Here is a 26,877-nt window from a genome sequence, read left to right as displayed (position 1 = left end):
AGGCTCTGGCCAACTCACTGATGGCAGCCATTGTCCCTGTCTCCAGCCTCCCCCCCCTCCAACTTTCTCTACCCAGTCCCAATCCCCTCAACCACCGCCTATCGCAAGCACACCTTCAGACCTGCATGCACCCAAATCAACACACAGAAGTGGCTCAGGCAAACACAAGCACCACACTTCATCCCACAGGCACTCACATAAGCAAAATCCAGATGCAGACACACCAACATCCACTGCCTCCTCTATGTCCACCTACTCCTCCTCGTCCACCTCCCTCCCAGTAGCGTCTCCACTCACACCTGCATGCACTACATCCTCATCCACTACCTCCATCACCAGCACACCTACCACAACATGCCCCTCACTGGCAGTCACCGCCCCCACATCCATGCACACGTCCCCTGTGTCCTCTCCCACTGTGTCTGTGCCCCCTCCTCCCAAAGTACACAAACGCAAGCACTTAGACACCCAACAGCCATCCACCTCACAACAGCATCCAGTCCATGCACCTGCACCCAAACACAGCAGACACCTCCTACAACCACTCCCTCATCCGCCACTCCCAAACCTTCACCCTCTTCCCACCCCAGTGTCCCTAAGAAGCTTTTCCTCGCCACCCTTGACCTATTCCCTGCCCCTCCTCTCCCCCTGTCCTTCACTTTGGGTTAGGGTGGCCAGAGCCCAGCCCAGCACCTCAGCCACCCAGTCCATGGCCACTGTAGTTTTTGCAGCTACTGCAGGTGTGAGAGGCTCCAAGGAGGCACCCGTCAGCACAGCCAGGGTGCCTGCACCACCTGCCAAGGGCAAGAAGGGGCAGCCAGCTAGCAAGGGCAGGAAGGGGACACCAGCCAGCAAGGGGAAGGAGGCACCACCAGCCAGCAAGGGGAAGGAGGCACCACCAGCCAGCAAGGGCAAGAAGGCACCATCAGCCAACAGGGGGAGGAAGGGAACACCAGCTGGCAGAAGCAAGGAGGCACCACCATCTGCCAAGGGCAGGAAGGAGACAACAGCTGCCAAGGCCAATATGAAAGGAACTGAGGCCGCAGGCAGGATGGATCTGGTGCCTGGAGCTGCATCTGGGAAAACAACACCAGCCATGGCACTTCAGCCGTCCAAGGCTGCAGGGGAAGGGCTGGAGCCTCCCCCCCACCACTGACAGCACCACCACCTGCACCGCCGCCAGCACCACCACCTGCACCACCAGCAGCACCACTGCCAGCAGCAGCAGCCCCAGTGGGCAGCGGTCCGAGGCTGCAGGGGAAGGGTTGGAGCCTCCCCCCACCACTGACAACACCGCAGCCAGCCCCGCAACTGCCATCCACTGCGCAGCTGTCACCGCCGGCGAGCAGTGTGTAGTTGTGACTACATGGGCTGTAGTGCATCCTGGCCCCTGCAACACCTGTAGGTGTGACACCCAGGTGAGAGAATGTGACCTTGCACCATCCAGGATGAAGCACACTGGGCACAAGGCCCCCTCCAGAACCAGTGGAAGAAGGCATCCACTCACCCCCTCCTTGCCACGATGAAGCACACTGGGCACAATGCCCCCTCCAGAACTAGTGGAAGAAGGCATCCACTCACCCCCTCCTTACCAGGAGGGAGCACACTGGGCACAAGGCCCCCTCCAGAACCAGTGGGCAAACCACCCACTTGAGAGACTGTGGCTCTGCACTCCCCAGAACCAAGCAGTGGGCAAACCACCCACTTGAGGGACTGTGGCTTTGAACTCCCCAGGCCCAAGCAGTGGGCAAACCACCCACTTGAGGGACTGTGGCCTTGCACTCCCCAGGACATCGCAGAGGGCATGTAGCCCCCTCCAGGAGCAGTGGCATTGTGCCATCTTCCGGCTGAGGTGCCCCCCCATTCCCTGTCCCCCTGAGATGTCTGTGTGTTTTCGACCTGATGCTCCTGCAGTGCTCTCTCTGTATTGAGGCAGGAGTCAAGTGTTGCCTTGGCCTATGTGTTATGGCCTTGTGGGTCACGGATATTTTGGAGTGGGCACTGTCCCTCCATTTGTATATATTGTACATACTGTTTATTGCTTTAAGGAATGTATTTATCTAAATTTGTAATATTACACTAAATTTAATCAATTCCTTTTGTCCTTGCGTTATTCCTAAGGGGTACGGGGTGTATATGTAATGTTGTTGTATCTGTTTGTGTGTATGGTGTTGGGGGTGGGGGTGGGAGTGTTGCGTGTGTGTGTGTCACTCTCTCTCCCCCCCTCCCTTGTGTGCGAGGTGCGGTACTCACTGTGGTCGTCTTCTCCGGCGTTCGTGTTCCTGGTTTAGGAGGAGGTATACCAGCACGGGGAAGCTCTTCAGTTCGGGCTCTATGGCGTCGTGGTTCTTCCTTGAGTGTCGAGAGGTGAGTCATTTCCCTTCTGTGTACTGTTTACACCGTGCTTTTGATGGCGTTGGTACCGCCCTGGAAAAGCTGGCAGATTGGCTTGTTGTAATACTGTGGGAGGTACATTGTCTTCTGGCTGGCTGTTGCCAGTTACCGCTGTGGTGTTTGTAGCTACCGCCATGGCGGTCAGAGTGTTAAAGTGGCTGTATGTGTAGGTGGTTTCCGCCATGATCATAATTCAATTTTTCTTACCGCCGGCCTGTTGGCGGTATTACCGCCGCTTTATCACTGACTGCCAGGGTTGTAATGAGGGCCTAAGACCGCCCAGCCATGAAATCTCAAGTTTCCCCAGTGATAAAGATCCATGAAGAGGGAAGTGGGGAGCGGGGGCACATTGTACATGAAATAAATACTTTGTTTTAGGGGGCTGGTGGATTCCCAAATAGGTTACGTCGATGTCTCCCATTGAAAGCTGCTAGTTGTAATGGGCACCTCCATATCGTTTTGGGGGTCTGCTATTCCAGGCCTCGAAAAATCCTAAAATTTTTACTAGACCTGCAGGTCGAGTAACCTGAATGATCTACTTGACCTAACTGTAATGTACTTGACCTGTAAACTGGTCTCAAACTGTGCGATCTCAGGCACATATTTCAATTTACAGAGTCGCCTTATTCTTCATTCTCATATATGAGTGCACCCTCAAATATGCGAGCTCAGCATTTCTGCTGTACTAAACAACCTCTTTTGTTTGATGAAATAGACTAAACATTTGCTCCATGTACAATAAGAATCTAGCCACACAGATGGGGACATGCGATCCCCATGCAGTAATGCAGCTTACTAATTGCCTTGCCATCAGGGCAGTAGTGTTTCTCAGTTCATGTTTAAACACTCGCTTTTAATAAATGTATTACTAAACCATGATGTGGTAGCGCACTGTCATTTATAGATAGTAAATTGACCAAAATTAATTGTAAGAAGACAAACTGACTTTTGACCTCTGTCTTTGAACACAGAGCAAATGTGAAAAGATAAGCTCAAGCATGAAATGCGTCTTTATTGCTCCTTCACTTTCTGACTGAACAGAACACCTGTTCTTTGTCAACTCTCCAAAAGTGGTGGGTGGTCCTACAAATAGCTCAAACTGATCAAATATAACTCACCATAGAGAGTGGGCGAGTACATTTTTTGAGCTCTGCACTCCAATAACTTGTAAAAGTTGATTTTAAAACTCGAAACTTGGAGGAAGGCATCTAGCTCTGCCAGCAGTGTCAGGTTGTACCGTTTAGGTCTGTTATGAAACTGAGGATGTCATTGGTGAATAGGGCCTGCAAGTGCTCCACACCATCCACTATTACTCCATGTATCACAGGATTAGCCTGAAATTTCGTCACAGCCTTTGTTTCTTTAGTAGAAACACATACAGACACACATGCCAGGCAATAGCCAAATGTACCAAAAAAAGAAAATATGTAAATTCACATTTAAGTCCTCACTCTGCAGACCCACAATTACTCAATTACTAGCACAGACACATTCCTTCACCCTCTCCAAGAGATTATTTCTCTGAACCTAATCAGACTCCCATATGTGGTAACAACCTGGGAATCATTTGGAAAGTCATCCACTCATTACCAATAATGATGAGATCCATACTAATGGACAACTAGATGCTCCAAATAAAAATAATAAAGCTGTGTCAGTGTGATGTAATCCTTTTGCGTTCTAACAGCAGCGCATGCACAGATTTGCCAGGAAATACAGCTGCTTCATACTTGCATAAGGGAGGAGATGTGACCTAGAATCTAAAGTTACACCCTTTGTAACCTAGGGTCCCACGTGTGAATCCCAACCTCCGTGCTTGCTCAATATTGTGATTTGGGGCAACTGACTTAATCTTCCTGGACTTAAAAATGTGGAAAATGAGTGTGTTAATTATATTTGTATAAACCCCTCTTCATGAAAACGATATTGTAGATCCTTTCCCATTTCCCTTTCTAAACTACAGCGCTCCACTGTTTCCTAGGTAAGTTTGTGCTATATATAAATACATACATATACACATTTGTGTTAAGGGACATGAATCCTTTCCCTTGCAACAATGTCTTTGTTTCCTTGCAACAATACACAACGATTGTGGAACTCCAGCGGCTACGATTGGCTAATGGTCCCTGCCTATGATGTCGGGATAGGCCGCCTCTCTGCATTGCTCTCTCCTTTATCTTAGGGCTCCTGTACTTATGGTATTTATTTTATGACAATTCTGTCTGCATTTATTGATATTATTTGTTGCTAATTTTATATGTGTTCATGCATATTTATTTTGGGTTCTACCAGAAAATTAAGCTGAAACTCGGGTATTTCCACATTTATTTATTCAATATACTCATTATTGAATGCCCAACAGCTTCCATTGTTATGAATACCTCTACATGGTAAATCAATGCATTTGTATATAGAAACCGCTTACTGCCTACCAAAGGAGCTGGCCTGGAGTTCAGTAATTAATATAACACATCTCTGAGTAGCTAAAATCTGCTAAGGTCTGACTTTATGGTGGATTTCTGATGACAGCTTAAAATGTGGTAAGTTCACTGTCTGAAGGAAAGCAGCGTGGATAATATAGTGGACCTAGGCGGTTTTACTGAAAGAAAATAGCTGAAATTAATTTTTGGCAAAAACATTTTGATGCAAATACTTAAACACAAAACTACGTTTTACTTTTTTTTTTTAGTTTTGATCAGTGTAGTTTTTGAATAAAATCACCATTCAAAAGTTAGGCAGACTTTCTTCAATTTTTAGGCACGACCCACAAATTTGTATGTCAAGTCAGTTTCCAAAATATTTGGAACAAGGCAATTTGTTACTGATCCTAGATACAATACTCTTCATTATATCTTAATTAACCTAATTTATAAGAGTTCTCCTCAGCGTATCATAAGGTACAATAAATGATTACGTATTTATCACTGATGCGATTCCGTGTGGTTTTAATACAGCTGTCAGAGCTGGGTGTGGGTCTAACTGCTTGAGTAGTTGAGAGGCCGCAGACTAGGATGAGTTGCATTTGAAGAACCTATGTGGCTCCCAAGTTCTTCAATAGAGGGGGTCGTTTAGATCTGGCTATGAGTGCACTGGCAGTTTTAAAAGGTGTGCTTAGTGCTGGAATTACAGGGGTAACTGAAACTCAAAATTCACAAGCACTGGAGTGCTGCGGGTCAGTACTGGGATCATGGACGGGAGGGGATGAGAATTGTGCAAATCATGTCTGGGCTACACTGGACAATGTTCCTGGAACACAAATCAAGGATCATTAAAAACCATGTCTGGCACACATAAACATCCTGCATCAAAGATTTACCGGGCTCTTAACGTAGGTATCCAGCGGGAGGAGCTTCAAAATGGCTTCCAATAGCTGAGGGATTGCCAAGCCTTCAAAAACAAAAAAAACACACAATACTTAGCAACATTATCCAGTCTTAAAACATGTATCTTAGTCACCGGGCAATTAAAAAAAAAAATGTTTAGTATCCTATACCTACTTTCACAGCAAGGACATGCTGGAAATACAGAGAAATGTTCTTCCCAGGGGAACGTTCTTAATCGGGAAATTAAATATAGAAAATCAGTTGTGCAAGGTATTGTCATTTGGAAGATACTGGACCCAAAATTGACAGCTTCAGGTTGCTAAAGTACCTTCAAGAAACTGAGGCCTGTTTTATTCAAGCTATAATTTCCCAAAGAAATTGCCATAGACTGGTCGACCCCACTCACTACCAGGCACTGGACCCGCCCCATCCAAGACCGTACAGTGAAGGACCAAACTCAGTCCATCTTTGAAGCAGATGTCCCTACTGAATGAAGCTTACAATGTATTCAGAGTTAGGAATGGTTGAAAGGCAAGCTCTAAGCCATATAGAAACATAAATAAAATACAAAACAGTAAGTATTTCCATAGGTGTTGAGCAATCATGGGATCTGAACAGAAGCAATCAGGCGAATGACCTTGTGGAAAAGAATACATCTACCATGAGGAGAATATGGAAGACCTTCCGAATTGTGGGCCAGATTTTAGGCTTCAGAGCGTGCAATTAAAACTATAAAAAATTATATTGGTCCTGCGAGACCGTGCTCAGTTTTTCTGCCAGCCATGTCTATTAATAAGTTATTGGTAAAGCATTCTGATGGAGATAATATAGTTTTTGTTCAAAGAAAAAAATATATATTTACGCCAGAACATACCATCAGCTCGGATAAGGACCGGTCCACAGTGACTGACAGAGACAGCTGGAAAATTAGCATCTGCAAGAACTTAAACAGAAACCATTTTATTAAATGAAGAGCTGTGCAGAAAGGGAGAACTAAACATCACTCAATCCACACCCTCAGATCTGAATAGCCAGGATAGAGACCACTTGCAGTCAACTGTCCTCTAGTCACTGTTACCATGAAACCACACAATAACCAAGACCCCTGGCAATCATTATGCCACCAGAGGAGGCTACATATTCATCCTTTAGACTCCCTAGATGGGTGAACCTGGTTAAATGGCATCAGTAGTGATATAAGGGTCCATCAAAATATAGTACAAAGTATGTTAATGGCATAACAATAACCAAATAAAATGCAGCTTACAAAATTACTGAACAGACAATAGTTAATTGCAGCACTTTTATAGCATTTTCCCAGTCCTTGTCATTTTCTGTTAATAGGAACAAATTTAGCAATTTTCATTATTTCTTCAACAATGAGGCACCGGAATAGCTAAATTTAATTCACAACTTTTTTTATTTTATCTTCCTTATCACAAATGTCCTTCAATAGAGGGGAATAGAGTGGAAAGACTCTTTCGGCCTCCACTTATCCCAAGTGACAATCGTGACAGGACACTGACCTTTCTAAGTTTCCTTTTTCGGCCTGTGTCTGCCAGTCTGAATTTCTAGCCTGTGTTTCTTTAGTCTGAATTTAGAATCAGTTGCTTCTATTACCTCAGTGAAGTAATGCCAGATTGAAAGTTGTTGCAAGCTATCTGGAGTAACATCAGCTGATAGTTGGTGTCCTACTTGTCCTTGAATGTGACAGAGTACACCAATAAGAGTTTAGCTTGTGCGTGTGTGTAGTAGTTGTATAGCTGAACCTAGGCAGAAGGCTGCAGAACCTCCTCTATATTCAGAACAAAACTGTTAAATCAAGGACTTAACGAAGGGCCCAGTGGTGCTGGAACAATTTTCAGAGTGGGTGGTACTGCCATCAGTGTTAGATCACTAAATCCATACGTATTGTGCAAAATCCCAACATCACACAAAGAACAAGTGTCACAAATGAGCTACACCCATTATGCAGGAGCGTGGTAAGGGTGTAATATGTAGCTGGTGTTGCATTTGGGGGAACACTGTCACAAAAATACGTTACTATAGCACGGTATGGTAGCACACTGTCATTTACAGACAACATATTTTCTGTTGAAATGACCACTACGCTTGCACAGACATAGCTTTACTCAAAGTTATAGCACACAAATGATAATGTATGGAAATTGGGTTTCTGTGAATTTTGTAATTTGTGTATCACCAACTAAATTGTCTAGATTTGTTTTAATCCTATTAAAATCTTTGTTTCCATCAAACTTCAGAATAAGGGAAAAGGTACTTAATTTGTGCTTCCCTGTTTATTTATTTTGAAATATTTCCACAGTTCATTTATAAGTATTTAAATTGTGTTTTGTGTTAGAAGAAAACAACATCCTGCGGACCTTCCTTTCAAACAGTAAGATTGTTACATAGTTCACTTTACAAAATCCTGGCACTTTGCAGTAAGAGAAAGAAAAGTAAGCACCAGCATCTGTGTTTAAGGAATATGCAGCAATTTGTCAGTCTGACATTTGATCTCTTTCTTTGAAGGTATAGCAAACGTGACAAGATAGAAACAAGTTATAATGTCATCCTAATCCTCGTTCCTATTCCAGTGTGGTTATTTTGGGGGTGCTGCAGCATTCCCTTCACCCACACTTCCAGCACCTCTGGAAGGCCCTTGACAGCGCAGCCAAACCTTAATCCTTCAAGAGCCCAAAGTTAAACTTAGCACTTAAATATAATTGTGATGCTGGAATCTCAGGAGACCTTCAACACATTTTGCAGGAATCCCATCATTTTGGGTCACACCACGTATTCAATGTTAGTTTTTTATTTCAGAGTGTAGAAGGTGGACTGCAAAAGGTTGTTGCGTATCGATATTTTCAAGAAAGCTTGCACCCTTAATCATAGGGCACCTCTAGGACATAACAGCAGGCAGTTGTGAAGCTCGTGAAAGAACTGAAAGCAGATCCAGCCTGGGTATCTTATTACCAATCAGATTGCCAAATGACCATTGTAAGAAATGGGGTCTCTAGTTGGCAGAGGTATACACCCTTGTCCAAGTAGGGACCACACTCCTAGTCAGGGTAAGTCACACACTATCCAAATTATCCTGTGCCCACTCTCTGGTAGCTTGGCACTAAGCAGTCAGGCTTAATTTAGAAGGCAATATGTAAAGTATTTGTGCTATAAACCATGCAATAACACAGTGAAAACACCACAAAAATATGCCACACAGGTTTAGAAAAAGATAAGATATTTATCTGAATGAATTAAGGTTAAAACGATCAAGATTTGATAAGTACAAGTTGAAATATCACTTTTCCAATGATAAGAAGAGACTTAAGTCTTTTAAAAGCAATAAATGTCTCTTTTGTGCACACAGTACCTGTTATGCGGTAAAATTACATGCATGGAGACCGCAGAGGAGGAGATGCGTGGAAAACGGAGCATGTGCGTTGGATTTCCGAGCGCACACAGACAATGCGTCGATTCTTTTCCACGCGGCAAGGACTTTGCGTCAAATTCCGGCATGCAGGCTTGAATCCTCTTTGTGATGAGGGGTCTTTTGACACCCAGGGACTACGCACAGAAATCTTGGGTGTGCTGGATGAAGTCACAAGGGCTGCATCAATCCATTGGGTGATGTGGCGGAGTTTCTGTTGCACAGAAGGTGCTGCGTCGACTCCTCATGCAGGAAGTCGGGCTGCTTTGTTCCGGCTTGGCTATGCGTCTATCTAGTGGGCTGTGCATCGAAGTTCCGGTTGCACCGCTGGCGCTGCGTCGATCACCACTCGGGGAGCAGGGCTGCGGCGTTCTGGAGCGGCAATGTTGTGATTCTTTCACCGCTAGGCGGGCTGTGCGTCAATTCCGGCAGACTGTGCGCCGATTTTCACTGCACAAGGAGTTCCTTGGAAGAAAAGAAGTCTTTTTGGCCCTGAGACTTCAGGAAACAGAAGGCAAGCTTAATCCAAGCCTTTGGAGAGCACTTCTCAGCAGAGCCAGAGGCCAGCAAGGCAGCTGTCCTTCACAGCAAAGCAGTCCAGGTGAGTCCTTTGGGCAGCCAGGCAGCTCCTCTTGGAAGGTTGCAGGGTCTGGTTCAGAGTATCTGTCCCAGGAAGTGTCTGAGTTGGTAGGGTCAGGGACCCAGTTTATATACCCAAAAGTGCCTTTGAAGTGGGGGAGACTTCAAAGAGTGGTTCTGAAGTGCACAAGGCACAGTACAGGTCTGTCTGCTAGGGTCCCAGTAGGGGGTGTGGCAGAACTTTGTGTGAGGGCAGGGCACTAACCTTTGAAATGTAAGTGTTACGCCCCTCCACCCTTCCAGCCCAGGAAGACCCATTCAGTATGTAGATGTGTGTAAGTGTGACTGAGCATCCTTCGTTTGTGGTTGTCTGGGTGAAATATACAAGGGAGCTGTCAACTAGCCCAGCCCAGACGTTGATGTTGATTGGAGACAGGCTGTAAGGCACAGATGGATTTTAAGTGCAGAGAAATGCTCATTTTCTAAACTTGGCATTTCTAAAATAGTAATATAAAATCCAACCCCACCAGTCAATTACCATTCGGGCCATACTAAATATGACCTGTCTACTCCTTTCTGATCAGAATCTCCCACTCAAACAGTATATGAGGGTAGCCCTATTGTTAGCTTATGAAAGGAGGCAGGCCTCACAGCAGTGGAAAACGAATTTAGGAGTTTTCCACCACCAGGACATATAAAACACACATGTACATGAACTGCCTTTTATCTACATAGCACCCTGCCCTATGGGTTACCTAGGGCCTACTTTAGGGGTGACGAGTATGTAGAAATAGAGGGGCTTAAGGCTTGGAAAGTACTTTTAAATGCCAAGTCGAAGTGGTAGTGAAACTGCACACACAGGATTTGCAACAGCAGACCTGAGACATGGTTAAGGGGCTACTTGTGTGTGTGGCCCAATCAGTGCTGTAGGCCCACCAGTAGCATGTAATTTACAGGCCCTGAGCACATGTAGTGCATTTTACTAGGGACTTACAAGTGAATTAAATATGCCAATTGGGTATGAGTTAATGCTACCATGTTTTAGGGAGAGGGCATATGCACTTTAGCACTGATTAGCAGTGGTAAAGTGTGCCGAGTCCTAAAGCCAGCAAAAATGGAGTCAGAAAAAGAGAAGGAGGAAGGCAAAAAGTTTAGGGGTGACCTTGCAGACAGGCCATTTCCAACAACCATCCAGACTTTCAAATTATCCATCAGACTTCAAGATGACCAATCAACTGACTGAATGACAAATACGCCTCCAGGATAGCCAATTTTACTCCCAAATGACCAAGTAGCTGACCATGAAGTCTCAGGTATAATGTGAATTATCAACTAGATTCCTGAGTGACCATTCACTTTTGAATGACCAGTCTCCCAAATGATCAATGACATTTGAATAAACAATAACAATCTCAAGGTCCACCTAAACCCTAAAATGAGTAAGTCCCTCGAATAATAAAGTAGACTGCTGAACAACTAACCAGACCTTGTCTGACAAAAAACACTAAACAATGAATCAGACTACAAAATGACGAATTAGACATAGGAATGATCATAATCCAAAAATCACCAATCAAATTCCCGGACAAATATTCAACCCCCAGAATGACTTTGCAGATTTCTGAATGATTAACTGGACTTGAATGGGAATTTTTGTAAAGGGTGTGCTCCAATGAAACAGAATGGACTAAGATGTGGCTCAGTTGACTGAGTATTGGGAGATCATCCATCTTCACCCCTCTACTTGGAAGCCAGGGAAACAACTGCAGTAGGTTCGTAAGAGGCAGGTGCCCTCCCTCATGCAAGGTATTCTCCTCCCCCTCTATGGAGTTGCCTGTTTTCCCATGTCAAGTGGGGCTTTGAGATGTCTTGTGAGATCATTCATCGGATGACTCCTTTAAGACTCTGAATGAATCCATAAACTACATCATTGCAACTTAACTGGAGTTAAGTAAATGCACCCCGATAAAAAAGTTGTTAAATGATGGTTGGAAAGAAGTTGATAATGGTACACTACGGTCATTGTTCACTTTCCTCAAGTTCAAGCATGTCACCACTGAGCTACATCACTCTGAAAGTACGTCATGTTCAGGCAGTACTTAATTTGTAAAGAAATAATTGCCAGGGCCCTTGTCAGGAGATCACTACAGCTTGCACCACCTTTTGCCTCTGTCAGCGCTACTAATGACAACTCAGACTTTTTACACATTAAACATAACTAATACTTGCCACCACTCTATTTTTATAGCTTTTGGTGGCAGGTATTAGTCGTTTTTAATGTATATAGAATTATTAAACAACTGTTGTTGTGTTCATCACATTAGACAGACAGTGCCACCATGTGACTGGCTGTCATAAGTCTTGGGGAGCCGGTGCTGAGCACCGGAAACCACTGTCTGAAATTAAGCACTGTATGAAAGGAAAACGGATGACATCATATTTTACTTGCTGTTAACTGAGCACTGTCATGATGGTGTCTTTCAAGCAATATTTTGCCTGCTCACAACAATAAGCTTGCAGTGACTTGTATTTCCACTTTCTACACTATAAGAATTGGCTTTTGTGATACTGGATGAGAATCCAGGACTGACTAGATGTCACCCAATTGCATGCTGGCGACTGCCTGACAGCTATAGGTAATCTGCGTTGGTGTTTTACAAAACAAACAATCTGACAGCTAATGTCTATTTGGCGTACACCAATTTAATTAATTGATCTCAAATTCCGATCACAGTTGTTGGTTCAAATTGCGACTTGGACTTCAAACATGGGGTGCCAGTGCCCCAGCAACATATGAGCACCTTAGCTATTTCCTAACATTACACAGATGCACTTCTCTGACTTCTGACATGGCAAAACAAGCAATGACAAATCCAGTCGTTCTGGCTTTTCTACAACTAAAGGTTTTTATCACAATTAATTAATGCATAGAACACAGAAGCAGGTTAGGGACAGGCAGCAGCACCAAATGCTTGCTGTATTTCAATGTGTTCACAATTCTAAACATAGATATGTTCCACAATTATAGTTTTAAGAATATCTATGATTTTGTAAATATAGTTCACTTTTTTTAGATTCCCTGCTTGTCTTATTTTTTCCATCTATTTTCCACAACATCTGCAAGAACTCTTTCAATGTAAAGATGGCCCCCTCCCTTGCAAACAGTGATAGGTACAACGGCACAATGTTTGTTGTTAGTACTCACTGGTGGGTAAAAAAACGCAGTAATTGTAGTTGTGTCAATGTATTTTGGTGACCGAGTTCCAATGTTTTTACAGCGTGATTTTGTTTTGGACTCCCATTTAAGTAACATTTTCTATTTTTAGCTACATTTCTGTTTTATTCACAAGTCATATTCCCAGGCATGTAACGCAGAAGGTGTTCTTCTGTTTGGCTAAATAGAAGGTCGGGGTCCCTCTCAAAGAATCATATGAACATGAGATGTCGAGGGAGCTCACCGTTCCAACAAGCAACACAAATGACAATCTCCTGCTATGACAATGCTAAAACTGAGATGTGCTATGTGCTGTTTGGGACCCCAGGAAGTGCAAAAGCTTTGAATCAGGTAAAGGACGGTTAAGGTACTTTGCCCACCTTGACTACCATCTATCTCTTGTGGTGTTTCACTACATGTTGCCTAGTGGTCATAACAGTACTTAAATTGTGCCTGTTGTTTTCGGTGCAGAACACCGGCACTTATGAGGGCGGGCGCTTATTTTTCTGCCTCAAGCATTTACTGCGGGCAAAAGAGACATATGGGAAAGATGGAGGAAGAGAAAAACGAAAAGGCGTCACAATAGGAGAAAGCAGAAAGCTGCAAGAGTGAGCTGAAGTGACAGGGAGTGGCTTTAACTGGATTGAAGAGGCCCGAGAGGGCTTCAGGATTACGCCGCCTTGGTATTCCGTGTTGCAAAATTTAATTGCAGCACCCGCTTGTCTAAGAGGAGGGCTTTGAGCACCGGCACGTTTTTATCTACAAATTATGCACTGGGTGATAAACGTAATGCGTTTTGTACTGCACTGTGGCCCACTCCTCAACCAGGGCGGCTAAGACATTCAGAGCCAAGTTAAATTTTAGGCAGCATCGAAAAAAATGCAAAGGGGCATTTGATGTCACTGTTCACAGCGAAGACACAGAAGGTGTGGAGAAGCCACCGGTTTCAGGCATCACTCACTAACTGTAGGAAAGTTTCCTGACCCCTTCGAAGAAGTCTCCTGGGAGACGCACTATCATAACAGCCCGAAATGAAAGAAGCACAACACTGACTGAAACCACGGGGCCAGAAGAGGATGAATAGACACTGTATCTCCACAGTGGATTCTACAGCATCGTGTTACCTCAGACGCCACTCGAAAAGCTGCCCCTTGCAGTCGTACTGAGTGCAGAGGATCAGAAGTCACGGGAGGAGAGAAACTGCCATCGGCTCATTCAGAATGTGCGTGTAAAAGGGCTATTTCCCGCCGACAGGTCTGCGATATAATCCCACATCATTTGTTATTTGTAAAACGTGCTGATGTCGGAGCAATTCGAGGAGGGTGGAGAGCAATGTGCCGAGACAACACCGTTGCTCTCAGGTCCGCTGGGTTCGGGAAACGGAGCTCCCTGGCACTTTTACAACTAGCTAGTTATCAAATCGTTTTTATTCCTGGACTAGTGACAGCTCTCGTTGCTCTTCTAGACGCACCAAAATAAACAATACAAATAAAAAACACGGGTTCAGCACTCTTCAGCTATAGCCTGTTAGGAAACGTATTTCACATTTTAGAAGAGGCCACACCGCAGACTTCACTTTGAGTCAGACGCAGTGAGAGGTAAACCCAGGCATCTGGAAAGAGTGAGTATCGTCTAAGGAGCTCGGCTTAGCTGTGGCATTCAGGAACATATTTTTTTATGTTGTGCTGATGAGGTGAGTACATAAAGAGCCACCGTGAAATGACCTATGCCAGTCGCCTGCTTAATGTCCATGTAACGTTTGGCGCAGCACTGCAGGAGGGGCATCAGAATAAAAGGTTGAACACCACGGACAGACAATGCACCTGTCTAGGAGCTAAATTAACTGATGGCAGTGCCGGTAGTGAATGAGCAATTAACACACAACTGCCTTCCGTGCACTGGCCCAGATGTAGTGGCAACCATTTTAGGGTCAGGCTTGATAAGCAACTGCTGTATTATGGAGCAGGTCCTTCTCTTCTCATAGTTTTTCCTACTTCTCCACCTCACTCCTCCTTTATTGACCTCTGCTTCTCCTTCTAACACCCTAAAACAGGCCCAAGTGTTTGACTGGCCCACATGCAGAGCGTCATGTTCCTATAACTCAACAGTCCGCAAGCACATCTCTGCAAGTTGAAAACCATGCACCGCAATATGGAAAACCTGACCCTTCCATGACCACAGCAGCTAACACCGAATCAGAACTCCTGAAGACATGGGATTTCTTCACAATGCAACTCCCCAAGCTTTGCCCACTGAAGACATAATATGCATCACCACTGCAGGGTCTGCAACACCAGGGGCCCAGAGAACTGCTACCACATGAATGGTGTCAAATGAGGCCTCAGGGCCCCTACTCAAACCAGCGCTGGCAGCCCTGACCCTTACAACTAGAGGAGACCTGCCTATTGCAGTCATACACCCCCAGCTTCTCTACATGCTTCTGTTCCTGCACCTCTTCCCATTGCTGCTTCAGAAGCCCTTTCCACCATAGTGTAGTAGGAAAACTCTTTATTTTTAACCTATATGAGAAGAGCCTCAACAATGATAGTCTCCATAATGCTCGCATCAACCTGAATGATCCAGAGATACAGATTTCCATTGATTATACTTATGGAGGTGACTAAGTAGGCGACGGGCAGACATATTGCATGAGTTTTATGTACTGCATCCAGGAAATACGTGGTGAGCCATACATGAGCCCCGTGTGCCTCAGCAAGACTGTGTAATGCCTCATGCCCGAGCTTTGTGTACAACAGTTCTACAGGAAATTTTGTGTGAAAGTTCATAGATGGGATCTGTCCTCTTGGGAGGATGAGTGAGGTGTTGTGATCTGCATTATGTGCAGCCTGGGTTCGGAAGGAGGGCTCTTTCAACGTCACCATTCATAGGTCTGGTGCTGTAATGTGTTTAGACCCTCTACTGCAAATAGTTCCTCTGTGTGCAGTAGCAAGCATGGCACTGTTCTGCCAGGAGTGTCTATGTGCTGTTTTTACATGATTTGTTTATTCCAGAGAGATTCTGTGGTGTGAATCGTGCGGGTTAACTACTGCAGTCAGTCCTGTGGTCACCACAGAAACACTGTACTGCACTGCATATGGGCTGTGAGTAGATCTGCATTTGGCTTTGTACGCTGGTTGACGACAGCTGTGTTTTCACCGTGTCTCTGTGTATTACATATACGCCATACCTGTATGGAATTGGTAACATGGATCTGCACCTTGTGCTGCTTCATGCTTATGACATGTCTACTAATGGGAGTTTGGGAGTGACAACTGCTGCAGAGGCAAACAAGGGGAGGGTTGTATCTCTTGGTATATAAGCTGGGCATGGACATAGATACAGATACGTTTTCTGGATGTACTCAACCTTCCAACTGAGTGGGGCGAGCACAGGAGAGCTAAGAAGTCTCCTAATACCGCTTCCAGAGGTTGGAGTTTCCTCTCAAATGGTGGGGATTGTTACGGTTATTGTCAATTGATTGTCCTTTGTAGTCACTTATGAAATAAATGTGTATTCTGTTCTTGACTGGGCCATTTCTCTGAATAGCTCTCAATGGAATTATCTTTTGGGTTCCCTGGGCTGGGAAGTATCTTCAAGTCACGCTGCCAGACAGCTGTGCGGGTAGTATGAGGTAAATTACAATTTCTCAGTCTCATCCCACCACCATGATTGTTTAATCATCGGAACAAAATATTGCAAAGCAGTTTTTCTCAATCTGTGAGTAGCGGACCGATTTTTGGTGAGTTATGAAACTTTGAGCAATAAACAAAGATGCCCCTAAATTCTTGTTCACTTGTTACATTTACAGCGCTTCCACAACAGAGTCAAATGTCAGGCTGGGTGTCATGACTTTAACATGGGTTTGATTTACTTTTCTTTCTCTGACTGCAAAGTGAGAGCAAGTTTTACAGTGAATTATGTGACAATTTTAGGATGTAGTTTTTTGCAATACATAACGTAAATACCTGTAAATTAACCGTGTCCATTCAGCACTTAGAAAAGCAAAAACGAAGAACGTTGGTTTGTAACACTGAACTGTGCTGGAATCCGCTTTTATTAGGATTAAAACTATAACGCCACTTTAATAGGTGAAGCACAAATGACAAATAGTACCAGAAACCCCATTTCCATACATTATTTGAGAGATGTATGCTAAATAGTTTTATCAGTAAAACAGTGTATTTGTGCAAAGTTAGCGATTATTTTAACTGAACATGTGCCCTGTATAAATGACAGCAAGCTACCATGCAAAGCTTTACTTACATTCAAAACTCATCCCTCCTGATGTCCATTAAAGATAGGTGGGTCGTACGTTTGTTGTTCTAAATAGAGTGGTGGTTCTAAAAAGTCCAGGAACTACTGTTGTAAAAAAATTGATACTGGAAGGGGGATTTCCCCTGCAGTGGTTGCTCTTCACTCATTTATAGGTGCAACAGAAGATAGTGTTTTTTAACCTTTTTTAAAGTCTGTACGGTAACCTTATCTGTGACCGTCTTGATACTGTCAAGGAGGATTGAGACAGTAACTTGACATACACTACTCATGATATACTGAACTGTGTGCTGCATTCTAGGAGGCAGATGGCCTAATCGATACACAAGACAATTTCAGGTATTGTTAAGAACTTATGAAATAATAAAAGAACCCAAAGGCAACCTTTGCTTTTTACAAGAATGGTTGGAAGTTTCCAATTTTGAACTTAGTCTGTCCTCAGCCACCAGGTGGCCTTACACTGTCTTTAGAAAGGTCTGTGAGGTAATCTACTTAGTTGACTTCAAGCACGTCTGGATTCCATGGGGCGTCCCAAGTCAGTCTGTTCACCAAGTACCTCCAACTGGAGGAATTACAGCAAACCTGCTGGCTACTTGCCTATAATGGAGGCGAACGAGCCCCTCCCTGAACTGTTACACGAGTCTGGTGTTTGCAGAATGAACAAGATTTAGTTTTTTAGGTTTGGATGACACCCACGTGCTACGCTGGTTAGAAGATGCAAAGAAGAAAAACCACGGCACATCCCAAGCGGTTATAATGTTCCAGTTTATTCCTCGTGATGTCTTTAGATGAAACAATAATCTGTGGCCCAAGGTAACATCTTGGAGCCAGAGTCAAGAGATGACAACAGAAATCCTTTTCAAATGAACATCAGTCCAAATAGACAACAGCCGACACGTGTTTCGTCTGGGTAGACTTTATCAAGGCTGTGGATATACACAAGGAAATAGAGTATCAACTACTGGAAAACAATTTAAATGAGAAAAGAAGTGTTTGTGACCAATGAAGGAAACAATTATTTGAATTAAATTAAAAGTAGGGAAGCCCGATTGTTAGCCAAAAAACGTGGCCCGAATAGAGAGATGTCGTTATTGCTCTCCATATTCATTTAGGATGTAAGTCACCAAAAGAGTGTCAGAAAAAGAAATGTGATCTGAAGTAGGTGTATCACAAATAGAGTGCAAAGGGAAAAAAACCAGAACTGGGGAATGAGAATTATTGTTTTTGAAGAGTACAGTCAAGTAAAGTTAAAAGGGAAACAAAGACAGCACACACACCTACAGTATTCTAGTGATGCCATAAAGTATAGGGAAAACCATGTGTTGAGATAAAAGTGTGTCCTAGATGTTGAACCACGAAAGGGAAGACATGCATCATTGGAAACATTAGTATTATGTGCAGAAAAATGAACAAAAGGTGGATTAACTGATCCGATAATCGAAAAAACATACCTATGATGCAGATAAAAAGCTCAATATTCCAAAGTACCAGAGACAAATTGATGTCTTATGTTTTGAGAAGGAGGTCGAGTAAGAAGAGGCTAGAGGACCATGGTAAGCCTGTATAGTGAGAAAGAGGGCAAAGAAACCTGGTAAGGGCGGTCCATGAAATATATATTGACCCTATTATGATGGTTATTCAAAAATAGCATGGACTAGTAGGAGTGTCGTTATTTAGAATGTGTTATTGCGAGAAGAATGACATGGTGATCATAACCCATATGGTGAATGTATAGATCGCCGAAGTGAGAATATATATAAATAGAGAGTGGCGTTTGCGTAAAACCTAATGTATCGTAGATTATATGTAATGTTTAAGACAAATAACAGGCGATGTATAGCATCCGTGAAACTCCCATGGAGTTTCCGGGCTATATCGTTAATGAAAGTGAATGCTTAAGGCCATCGCCAGTGATGTAAAACATCCACATAAACCCCATACAAGACCTGGACTAGCGCACTGCACTATCAGTTAATAAGTGTCCATACCTCAGATGTCTCCAAGCGTTTCTTTCGGCGTGGTATGGACGGCGCTGCAAATAGTAATCGCGCGCCGGTGGCGGACTCCCTCTATTTGAAGCCCAATAGGGAGTGGAAATGGAAAAGGGACTGTAAAGCTAGGGCTGTAGCCAAGTAGGGATGGAAAACGGGCGCCACATTGAAATGTCAAAGAAGGTGATAAGACAGAGGAAAAGGGAAATATATGTGAGACACCCACTGAATAGTGGAAAAGAAAAAGAAAAAAGAAGAATATGGAGAGTTATTTCTGAAGTATAATGTCGTATAGGATCTGAAATTTGTTGAAAAAATATAATAGTGAAAATATAAAAATGGTCAAGAAATAGCATTGCATGCTAAATTATAGAATCGAGAAGGACGGAAGGGGTAATCCCATATTGTTGCATGTAACAAGTCTATTCAAATTTTCATAGGTGCTATGCATGAAAGAATGATGCAGAAATTGACAGACGCTAGAAAATAATGTAATTGACCAGTGATATAGAATAGTGAAGAAAAGTAAAGAAAAATAAAGAGAAACAAAACAACATTCCTGTATATGCACGGATAATACATGGAGAGAAAATATTTGCAAAACATCAGAGATCAATGAACAATATGAAAATCGACAAAAACACATATGTACACTGCATCATGAAATCAAAGGGGATAAAGGAGATAATCCGATGTCTTTGCATCTAACATATATTTCAGAATATCATAAATACTGTACATGGAAAGGTGATGCAAATAGTGAGGGCAGATTTGGAGATTCCGAAAGTGCTAGAGAAAGACATGTAAGTCTTTGTCCGAGTTTAAACCCATCTCCACTGCTCGCAATCTTATAATCCACCTACTCTCTAATTGTCTTAGTTGAAGGGTTTTATTACCACCCCTAGGGCAGCCGCCCAGGGTGGCCTTACACTTAGTCTGTCCTCAGCCACCAGGTGGCCTTACACTGTCTTTAGAAAGGTCTGTGAGGTAATCTACTTAGTTGACTTCAAGCACGTCTGGATTCCATGGGGCGTCCCAAGTCAGTCTGTTCACCAAGTACCTCCAACTGGAGGAATTACAGCAAACCTGCTGGCTACTTGCCTATAATGGAGGCGAACGAGCCCCTCCCTGAACTGTTACACGAGTCTGGTGTTTGCAGAATGAACAAGATTTTGTTTTTTAGGTTTGGATGACACCCACGTGCTACGCTGGTTAGAAGATGCAGCGAGTTGTCAAGATTGTGCATGTCTAGCTTTTCTAGGGGTTCCAAGCCTGTGTAGGTTGCAGTGTGGTGTCTGGGTCGGTAATGAGATGGTAAGATTATAGTGACCAGATGACTTCGTGTTACAGGCACATCTTTTTTCCATTCCTGGACTGTGCATTTACACATCCTTGCTATCCGATGTGTTGGTCCTACTGGCACACTTAAATGGAACTAAGTATTTCCAAACTTTCAGAATGCAGTGATATGTAATCTGGCCAGTGATACGTAATACAGGTGAGAGGTCGTTCTGTTACATCAATGTATGAGTCTGCTTTCTTACTTAGAAAGGCCTGTGTCTGTCCCATGCACTGGAAAGAAAGACTACAGCAGACATTATGCCACTCTGTGTCCTTTCCTAAAACGGGAACCCAACCAAAGCCTTTCACAGAAGAGACTGAAAGTGCTTCATGGCACTTATTGCTAATTCATGGTGACCGGAGGATCCAAACCAAGAGATTCAAAAGTCACTCAATGTCCTTATCAGGTGTTGACTTTTGACCTACGCTATGCCACACTGTGGGAAGCTCCTGACACTTGACTCATGCAGCGTCACAGAAGCTGGCTCCAGGACACACTACTGCCCGAAGAAGGCTTAAAGACTTCGCTCTCGCTTTTATATCTGGCCTGTCCCGTTTTTTTGCATAACTTTGTGAATGTGTAGCTATATATGTGTTTGTATATATATATATATATATGTGTGTGTGTGTGTGTTTATATATATATATATATATATATATATATATATATTTACACACACACATATATATATACACACACACATTTAAAAGACTACATGTATAAAATAAACTATGGCTTGACCTCCCGCCCTGGACCCCCAACCCGCCCCCACCCACCTCTCTCTGCTCCCCACTCTGTCTCTCTGCTGGGAGCAGACAGGGGACTGTGTAGCCTGACAGTAACAGATAAATTACTTTAATTATTTCATCATTTGTAGGCGTCTGTTAAAAGAAGAGAGTACCTTTAACTCATGCTTCCCTAGATTATCTCACCTTTGTTCCCAAAACCAGGACATTCATTTACTGATCTGACCTTTGTCCCAAAAACCGGGACATTTATTTAAAATTAAGAGGAGCGTCGGGACACTCCTCTAAAAAAACGGGACTGTCCGGGAAAATCCGGGACGCCTGTTCACCCTAGATTAAGCGGATGCATTGTGTGTTCTCATAAATGATTGCCTCCCTACATGAAAATAAATGAAAAATATATAATACATTAATGAAACGACAACTACACAAGTGTTAGCGACCTAAATGCTTGATAAACTAACGCGAAACAGAAATGTTGTAACTTGTCTTTTGAGGCTGTTCACTGTGTAGTAATGTATTTATTTGTGTGCTGGTGTGTCTCGTCCGGGTCCAGCCACATATCGCTGTTTCCGGTACAAAGTAATCGGTCATAGGAATCCAGAGAGCAGCCACGCCACGAGCACTTCTATTTACATGTACACCGTCTCTTACCGATCTCATCGCCGTGCCCCATCCCGGCCAAGGCGAAGAGCAGCTCCGGGGAGAGCACGGCAGGGATCCCCTTCAGCACAACCATAGAGCACTGCAAACCAGCAACCCAGAACTACAGCAACGCTCAACACGGAGCTCCCGGGGTACCACCCGTTCCACACACCATCCCGCCCCCTTCGAAATACCACACCCCCAGGGAGGAGCTGAAAAGGCACGAGTGTCCTTCCGGCCAGCAGAGTAGGCTTGGCGTTGCACATTCATCTGTAAAGAACACTAGAATAGCAAAACCTAACGCAAGAAGCACAAAACATCGGCACGTACCAACTGCATACAGAAAACGTGATAGCAGGTCACAGTGCACCCATGTTGCCCCTGTGAATCACAGTCTGGATACACCACCCACACGGACTTAGTTAGAAGTAGTTTTAGGCCATTTCTCCTGGGCCAATTTGACTAAAGATCATCTAGGCAAGTGGCGTGATGTGCAATAAATATATTTTCCAATCGGTGTTATAACTGTGAGAGTTTATTTTTCTTTTCTCACTTTAAACGCATTCTGAACTGAGCTTAGATTAACCTAAACTGTTTACACGGTCCTCCACCTTGTATTGAAGTTACAATCACGTTGTTATTGTTTTTTATTGATCTAAATACAATTTTTCGAGCTAACCCTAAAAGACAGAGAGCATTCCCACAGACTTTCATACTATGTATCATACCAAGGACATCCCAACTTTCTCAGGCTATTGATGTACAATGTACCAACTATTGCCGAAGCAGATGTCTTAATTAGAAATTATTAAGTGTTTACATATTTTGAATAATGAATTCTGTAGAAAATGAATAACGCAGAGAAAAAATAATGTGAACGTTTGAAAATGTGACCTTGAAGAATGGCTACCAGGGTTCATGAAATGTACTAATTAATGATTAATACTTTCAAAATATTGAAAGTGTATTAGATTAATGTAGTAAGATATAATATTAAGGGTTATGAATTATGTTCTTGCTTATTAATTATAGGACTTAATTTAGCGAGTGTCTTGGCCTAGTTTTGCCAGGCCACATGCAGAAGCTGTATTTCTTAGCGTTTGATATAAAATGCTTACAGAGTGAACTAACTGTGAAATGCTCATTGTCTTGTTAAAATGCTTAGCAGAAGCTTTCCATGAGAACCAACTAACACGAGACAGTGTTCTTAGAATGTATCAATACGTGTGTAATATGTGTTAGTGGCTCTTTTCCAGGACACGAACAATGAAGACACTGACTGGAGAAGAAGATGCAACAAATTCAATACCTGACTAGCCGGATGATGAGAACATCGTATGGCAGACCAATCAATGACGTGTGAAGTGCGAAATATTAGAATTCATAGATTTGGTGCAGATAACTATTGGATAGAGTATAACATATCATTAATTGACCAATTGGAAATTAGGGGATAGTTTGGGTGACTTTGATGTAACAACGCAACAGAAGAGAATTATTTAGAATTTTAGGCAGATCTTACCCCGTTATGAGATGCGATATTGAGAAGAAGAGATTCGAGATTCTGTCATTGGGCTCATACTCTCTGACTGAGAGCCTGATGTTTTTTGCTGATTGATTGATGACCTGAGGACGAAGACTGGTTCTGCTTGTTGACCCATACCGTGGATAGGTAGATATGACGATGTGACTGAAGTACATTTTTGTGCCTTTTCTTTCTAGGTACCAACTGCGCTGACTTATTAGTTTTCTTTCGGTAGATGTTTTCCAAATGTTCTAAATTGTTTTGCATGAAGCCCCACATGCTAATGCTAATCTGGGTTAGTTGGGGCTATTCACTTGACGACTGACAATTGCAGGGACAAATGGTTGACGATCTATTTTGCTGAACTCTAAGGAATTTGCAGTATTATTAAAATTGGTTTTACTAATGATCTGTGCTGTTGCTTTGGAATGCCTTGTGATTCAAGCTTTGATTGGTTCATGTTTCTTGCGTCTTTTGGTCAACAATTATTATTAATTGCATTTGATTTGAATTGAAGATTAATCTACATGACTTTAGCATTGTTAATAATAGGGAAATAAACGTACTAAACTTTTACTAAAAGGTGTGGTTATTCATGGCTGAAACGTCATGGTGTGCGAAAATTACTGATTCCATTGATTATTGATTTGACTAATGATCATTGATTATTGTGAAATGATTGTTGATTCTGTTCTGGAGCTATTGGTAAGAGCATCTTAAACGAGTCAAAAGGTTAATCGGCCTATATGCGTCCCCTTGTAAGTTTACTTATTAAGGATGGACGCGCTAACAGTTATGGTAACAGACTGATGGTTTGGTCTCTTTGAGAGCTTGCCATAGGTGAGAATTCAGTATTCTTGAGTTTTGAGTTTTGTCTTTCGAAATGGCATTTGTAGAGAAAATTATGTTCCCTTAAGCCAGAATGACTTTCCCACATCCTGGATCCTGCTAGTAGTGTTGGGTATGTTCTCGGCATTCTAGTGATAGAGTGAGAGATAGGTTGCGCTTGCACAGCTTATGCAAATCGCACATGAATTGTGATGTATGCAAGGATTTAGGGAGTCCGCGTACTCCAGATGAAGTTTTAGTAGGAGTGTGCATACTCCGCAGTATGAGAGTAGGGAAGTCGTTGAACTTGTGTGTGGCACCTTGAGCTAAAAAATTGTCCACGTGGTTGTTGATGTACAGACCCTGCGTGGTCTAAGACTCCGGAGTATATTGGAAAAGTGTATGAGACACTTGGTTACATGTTGTAATCTGTCTGGTTTAGTAGGTTGATCCGGCGTGGTCAACAAGTCAGTGTATGAGATAAAGTGGGTGAGAGAAAATTTCGAATGAGATTTGGCGAGTCCTATGTGCACCAGGACAGACCTATTGATCAGTTTAGAGTAAAATTTGCAGGTCGAATTTTGCTTGCAAATCTGGGAGACCAAGAAAGAGGAATGGCTGCATGAGCAAAAGGGCCATCAGTGAAAATCCATAAGGTTTCTGAAGCAATTGTGTTACCTTTCCTGTAGTAAACCAGCAGGTTTTTTGGGGGGTTTTTGTTTTTTGATTAGTGCTCGCAATATTTTGCATTAGTTTTGTGTGAATTGAAGTTTTGGAGGACGAGCTGCAAAACTTTGTCTGCCGCAGTACGTGTGAGTGTGACATCATTGGAGCAGCGCTGGGATAGGTTGGTTAGTGAGAAGGGTCGCGCATGGATTGGCAGCTGTCCATGAGAGGCAATTATTTGAGAACGTGGGAGAAAGGAATCTTAGGAGTAAAAGTCATTTCCTGAATTGATTTGAATAAACAAAAGTAGAAAAGAAGAAGTTTTTCAAGGCATTGAAAAGTGTCCTAAGGGGAGATACTAACATTAGAGCAAGCGTAGGAGAGGCTACCCCGCCAGAAAATACACCGGCTTACATTGTAATGGAGGAGCGAGATGTCGCGCCACGTCTTTGGTTAAAACAGTGGTGCAAGTTGACAGAGAGAAATGGGAGCTTAGCGTTTCCTGAGAATGGGATGTTCAATTTGAGAATTTTGGAGCAATTGCAGATGGCGCTTTATGAGTCAAAGCCCCTGCCGAGACCAGCACAGTTTGAGGAATTGGCAGTTTGGGAGCTGGTAGCTAGACAGCAACAGCAATTGAAATTTGAGAGGAGAGTAAGAAAAGTAGAGAAGTCCTTAGCAAAGGCTCAATGGGACTGGGAGCAGAAAAGGTGGAGAGCTGAGACACTGCAGGGAGTTAAGTTGTTTCCAGCAATTACCCAGTGAAATGAGATGGAAGGAAAGAAAGCAACTAGGTCTAATAAGGGCTCGTCTGAGAGTAAGGAAGCAAGAAAGTCTTCCATAGTAGAGGAGGACTCAGATGCTGAGGATCTTGTTACACAAATATTGAGAGACCGACCACCACTGTATGCAGTGTATGAGGATGGTCCAAGTACTAGTGCTAATCCAACAGCCCCGGCACAGGCAATGGGGACAGTGAGTCCGGTACAGGTTAATACTAGCAGACACATGGTGTGGTGCAAGGACCTAATGTGTTGACTACTCCAATAGTTCAGGCACCGATGCATCCGCCACCCATTCAGAGAATCTATCCTGACGGGCGTGTCTTAGAGACAACTTCGAATTTAGTGGTGCCTACAGAGCAAGTGGTTCCAAGACCACTGTTGGTTCAGACTGAGCCGACTCCGATTTTGTTGCCCCAGGTACAGCCGCAGGGGATGCCAAGATTTACACCAACGACAGGGACACAGTCAGACTTGACTCCGGTAATGAATCAGAATATGGGAGTTACTCTCCCACAATGTTCAGATGCCAGAGCAGCCCCAGATGCAATATCGTTGCTGATTACTGTTGGTCCAGCGGTACCATCATTTGCACAGAAGAAACCAAGCGTTAGTGAACAAGGAGAGATGTCCCAGAGTCTAATGAGGAGGGGACCAAATTAGCAAGTTCAGGTAGTCTCTTCTATGGGTCAGACCTTTGATGGGTCGAGATCATTGTTAGATCTCAGTCTACTTGTTGCTCTTCCAGATGCTATGAATGGACCTAGTGCAGGTCAGAGCTTGAAGTTATTGTATTGTATTGTAATAGTATTTATATAGCGCTTACTACCCCTGATGAGGCGTCGTACGCTTTTCGGCAAGTAGCACGCTACTCTGGAACCCAACAAGAATTAGTGATGGATTAGTATAGGGAAATATGAGTATAGTTTTAGTATTATCATGAGTTCATTCGAACCGCGGATATGAGAGTTTGTTAGTTAGATTGACTGGAGTAATGTAGGGGTGGAGGAGGAAAGAATCCAGAAGTGTTAATTGGGAGTATATGGTAATAGGATTTAGGCTTGGGATGAGTAAAGGAGGATGGGGGAGGGAAGAGTCTGTGGATGGGGTTAGGGAGATCATAGTAGCAGGGTGAGATAA

At 43.3% G+C, this 26,877-nt stretch overlaps 1 protein-coding gene across 1 annotated transcript in view; it reads right to left on the bottom strand.

Annotated features, from left to right (window-relative positions):
• Positions 1-22,114, bottom strand: part of FUOM (fucose mutarotase) — a 41,001-nt gene extending 18,887 nt beyond the window's left edge. The window contains exons 1-3 of the mRNA XM_069240631.1: positions 21,946-22,114; positions 6,592-6,660; positions 5,711-5,781 (exon numbers count right to left, since the gene is read on the bottom strand). Coding sequence (XP_069096732.1) covers positions 5,711-5,781; positions 6,592-6,660; positions 21,946-22,030 — 225 coding nt within the window. The 5' untranslated portion in view covers positions 22,031-22,114. The remainder of the gene's footprint in view (positions 1-5,710; positions 5,782-6,591; positions 6,661-21,945) is intronic.
• Positions 22,115-26,877: the final 4,763 nt, after the last annotated feature.

The sequence above is a fragment of the Pleurodeles waltl genome, chromosome 6 (assembly GCF_031143425.1).
Source record: "Pleurodeles waltl isolate 20211129_DDA chromosome 6, aPleWal1.hap1.20221129, whole genome shotgun sequence".
Taxonomy (NCBI): Eukaryota; Metazoa; Chordata; class Amphibia; order Caudata; family Salamandridae; genus Pleurodeles; species Pleurodeles waltl.
The sequence above is the reverse complement of the archived record's forward strand: the minus strand, read 5'-3'. Positions and strand labels throughout refer to the sequence as shown.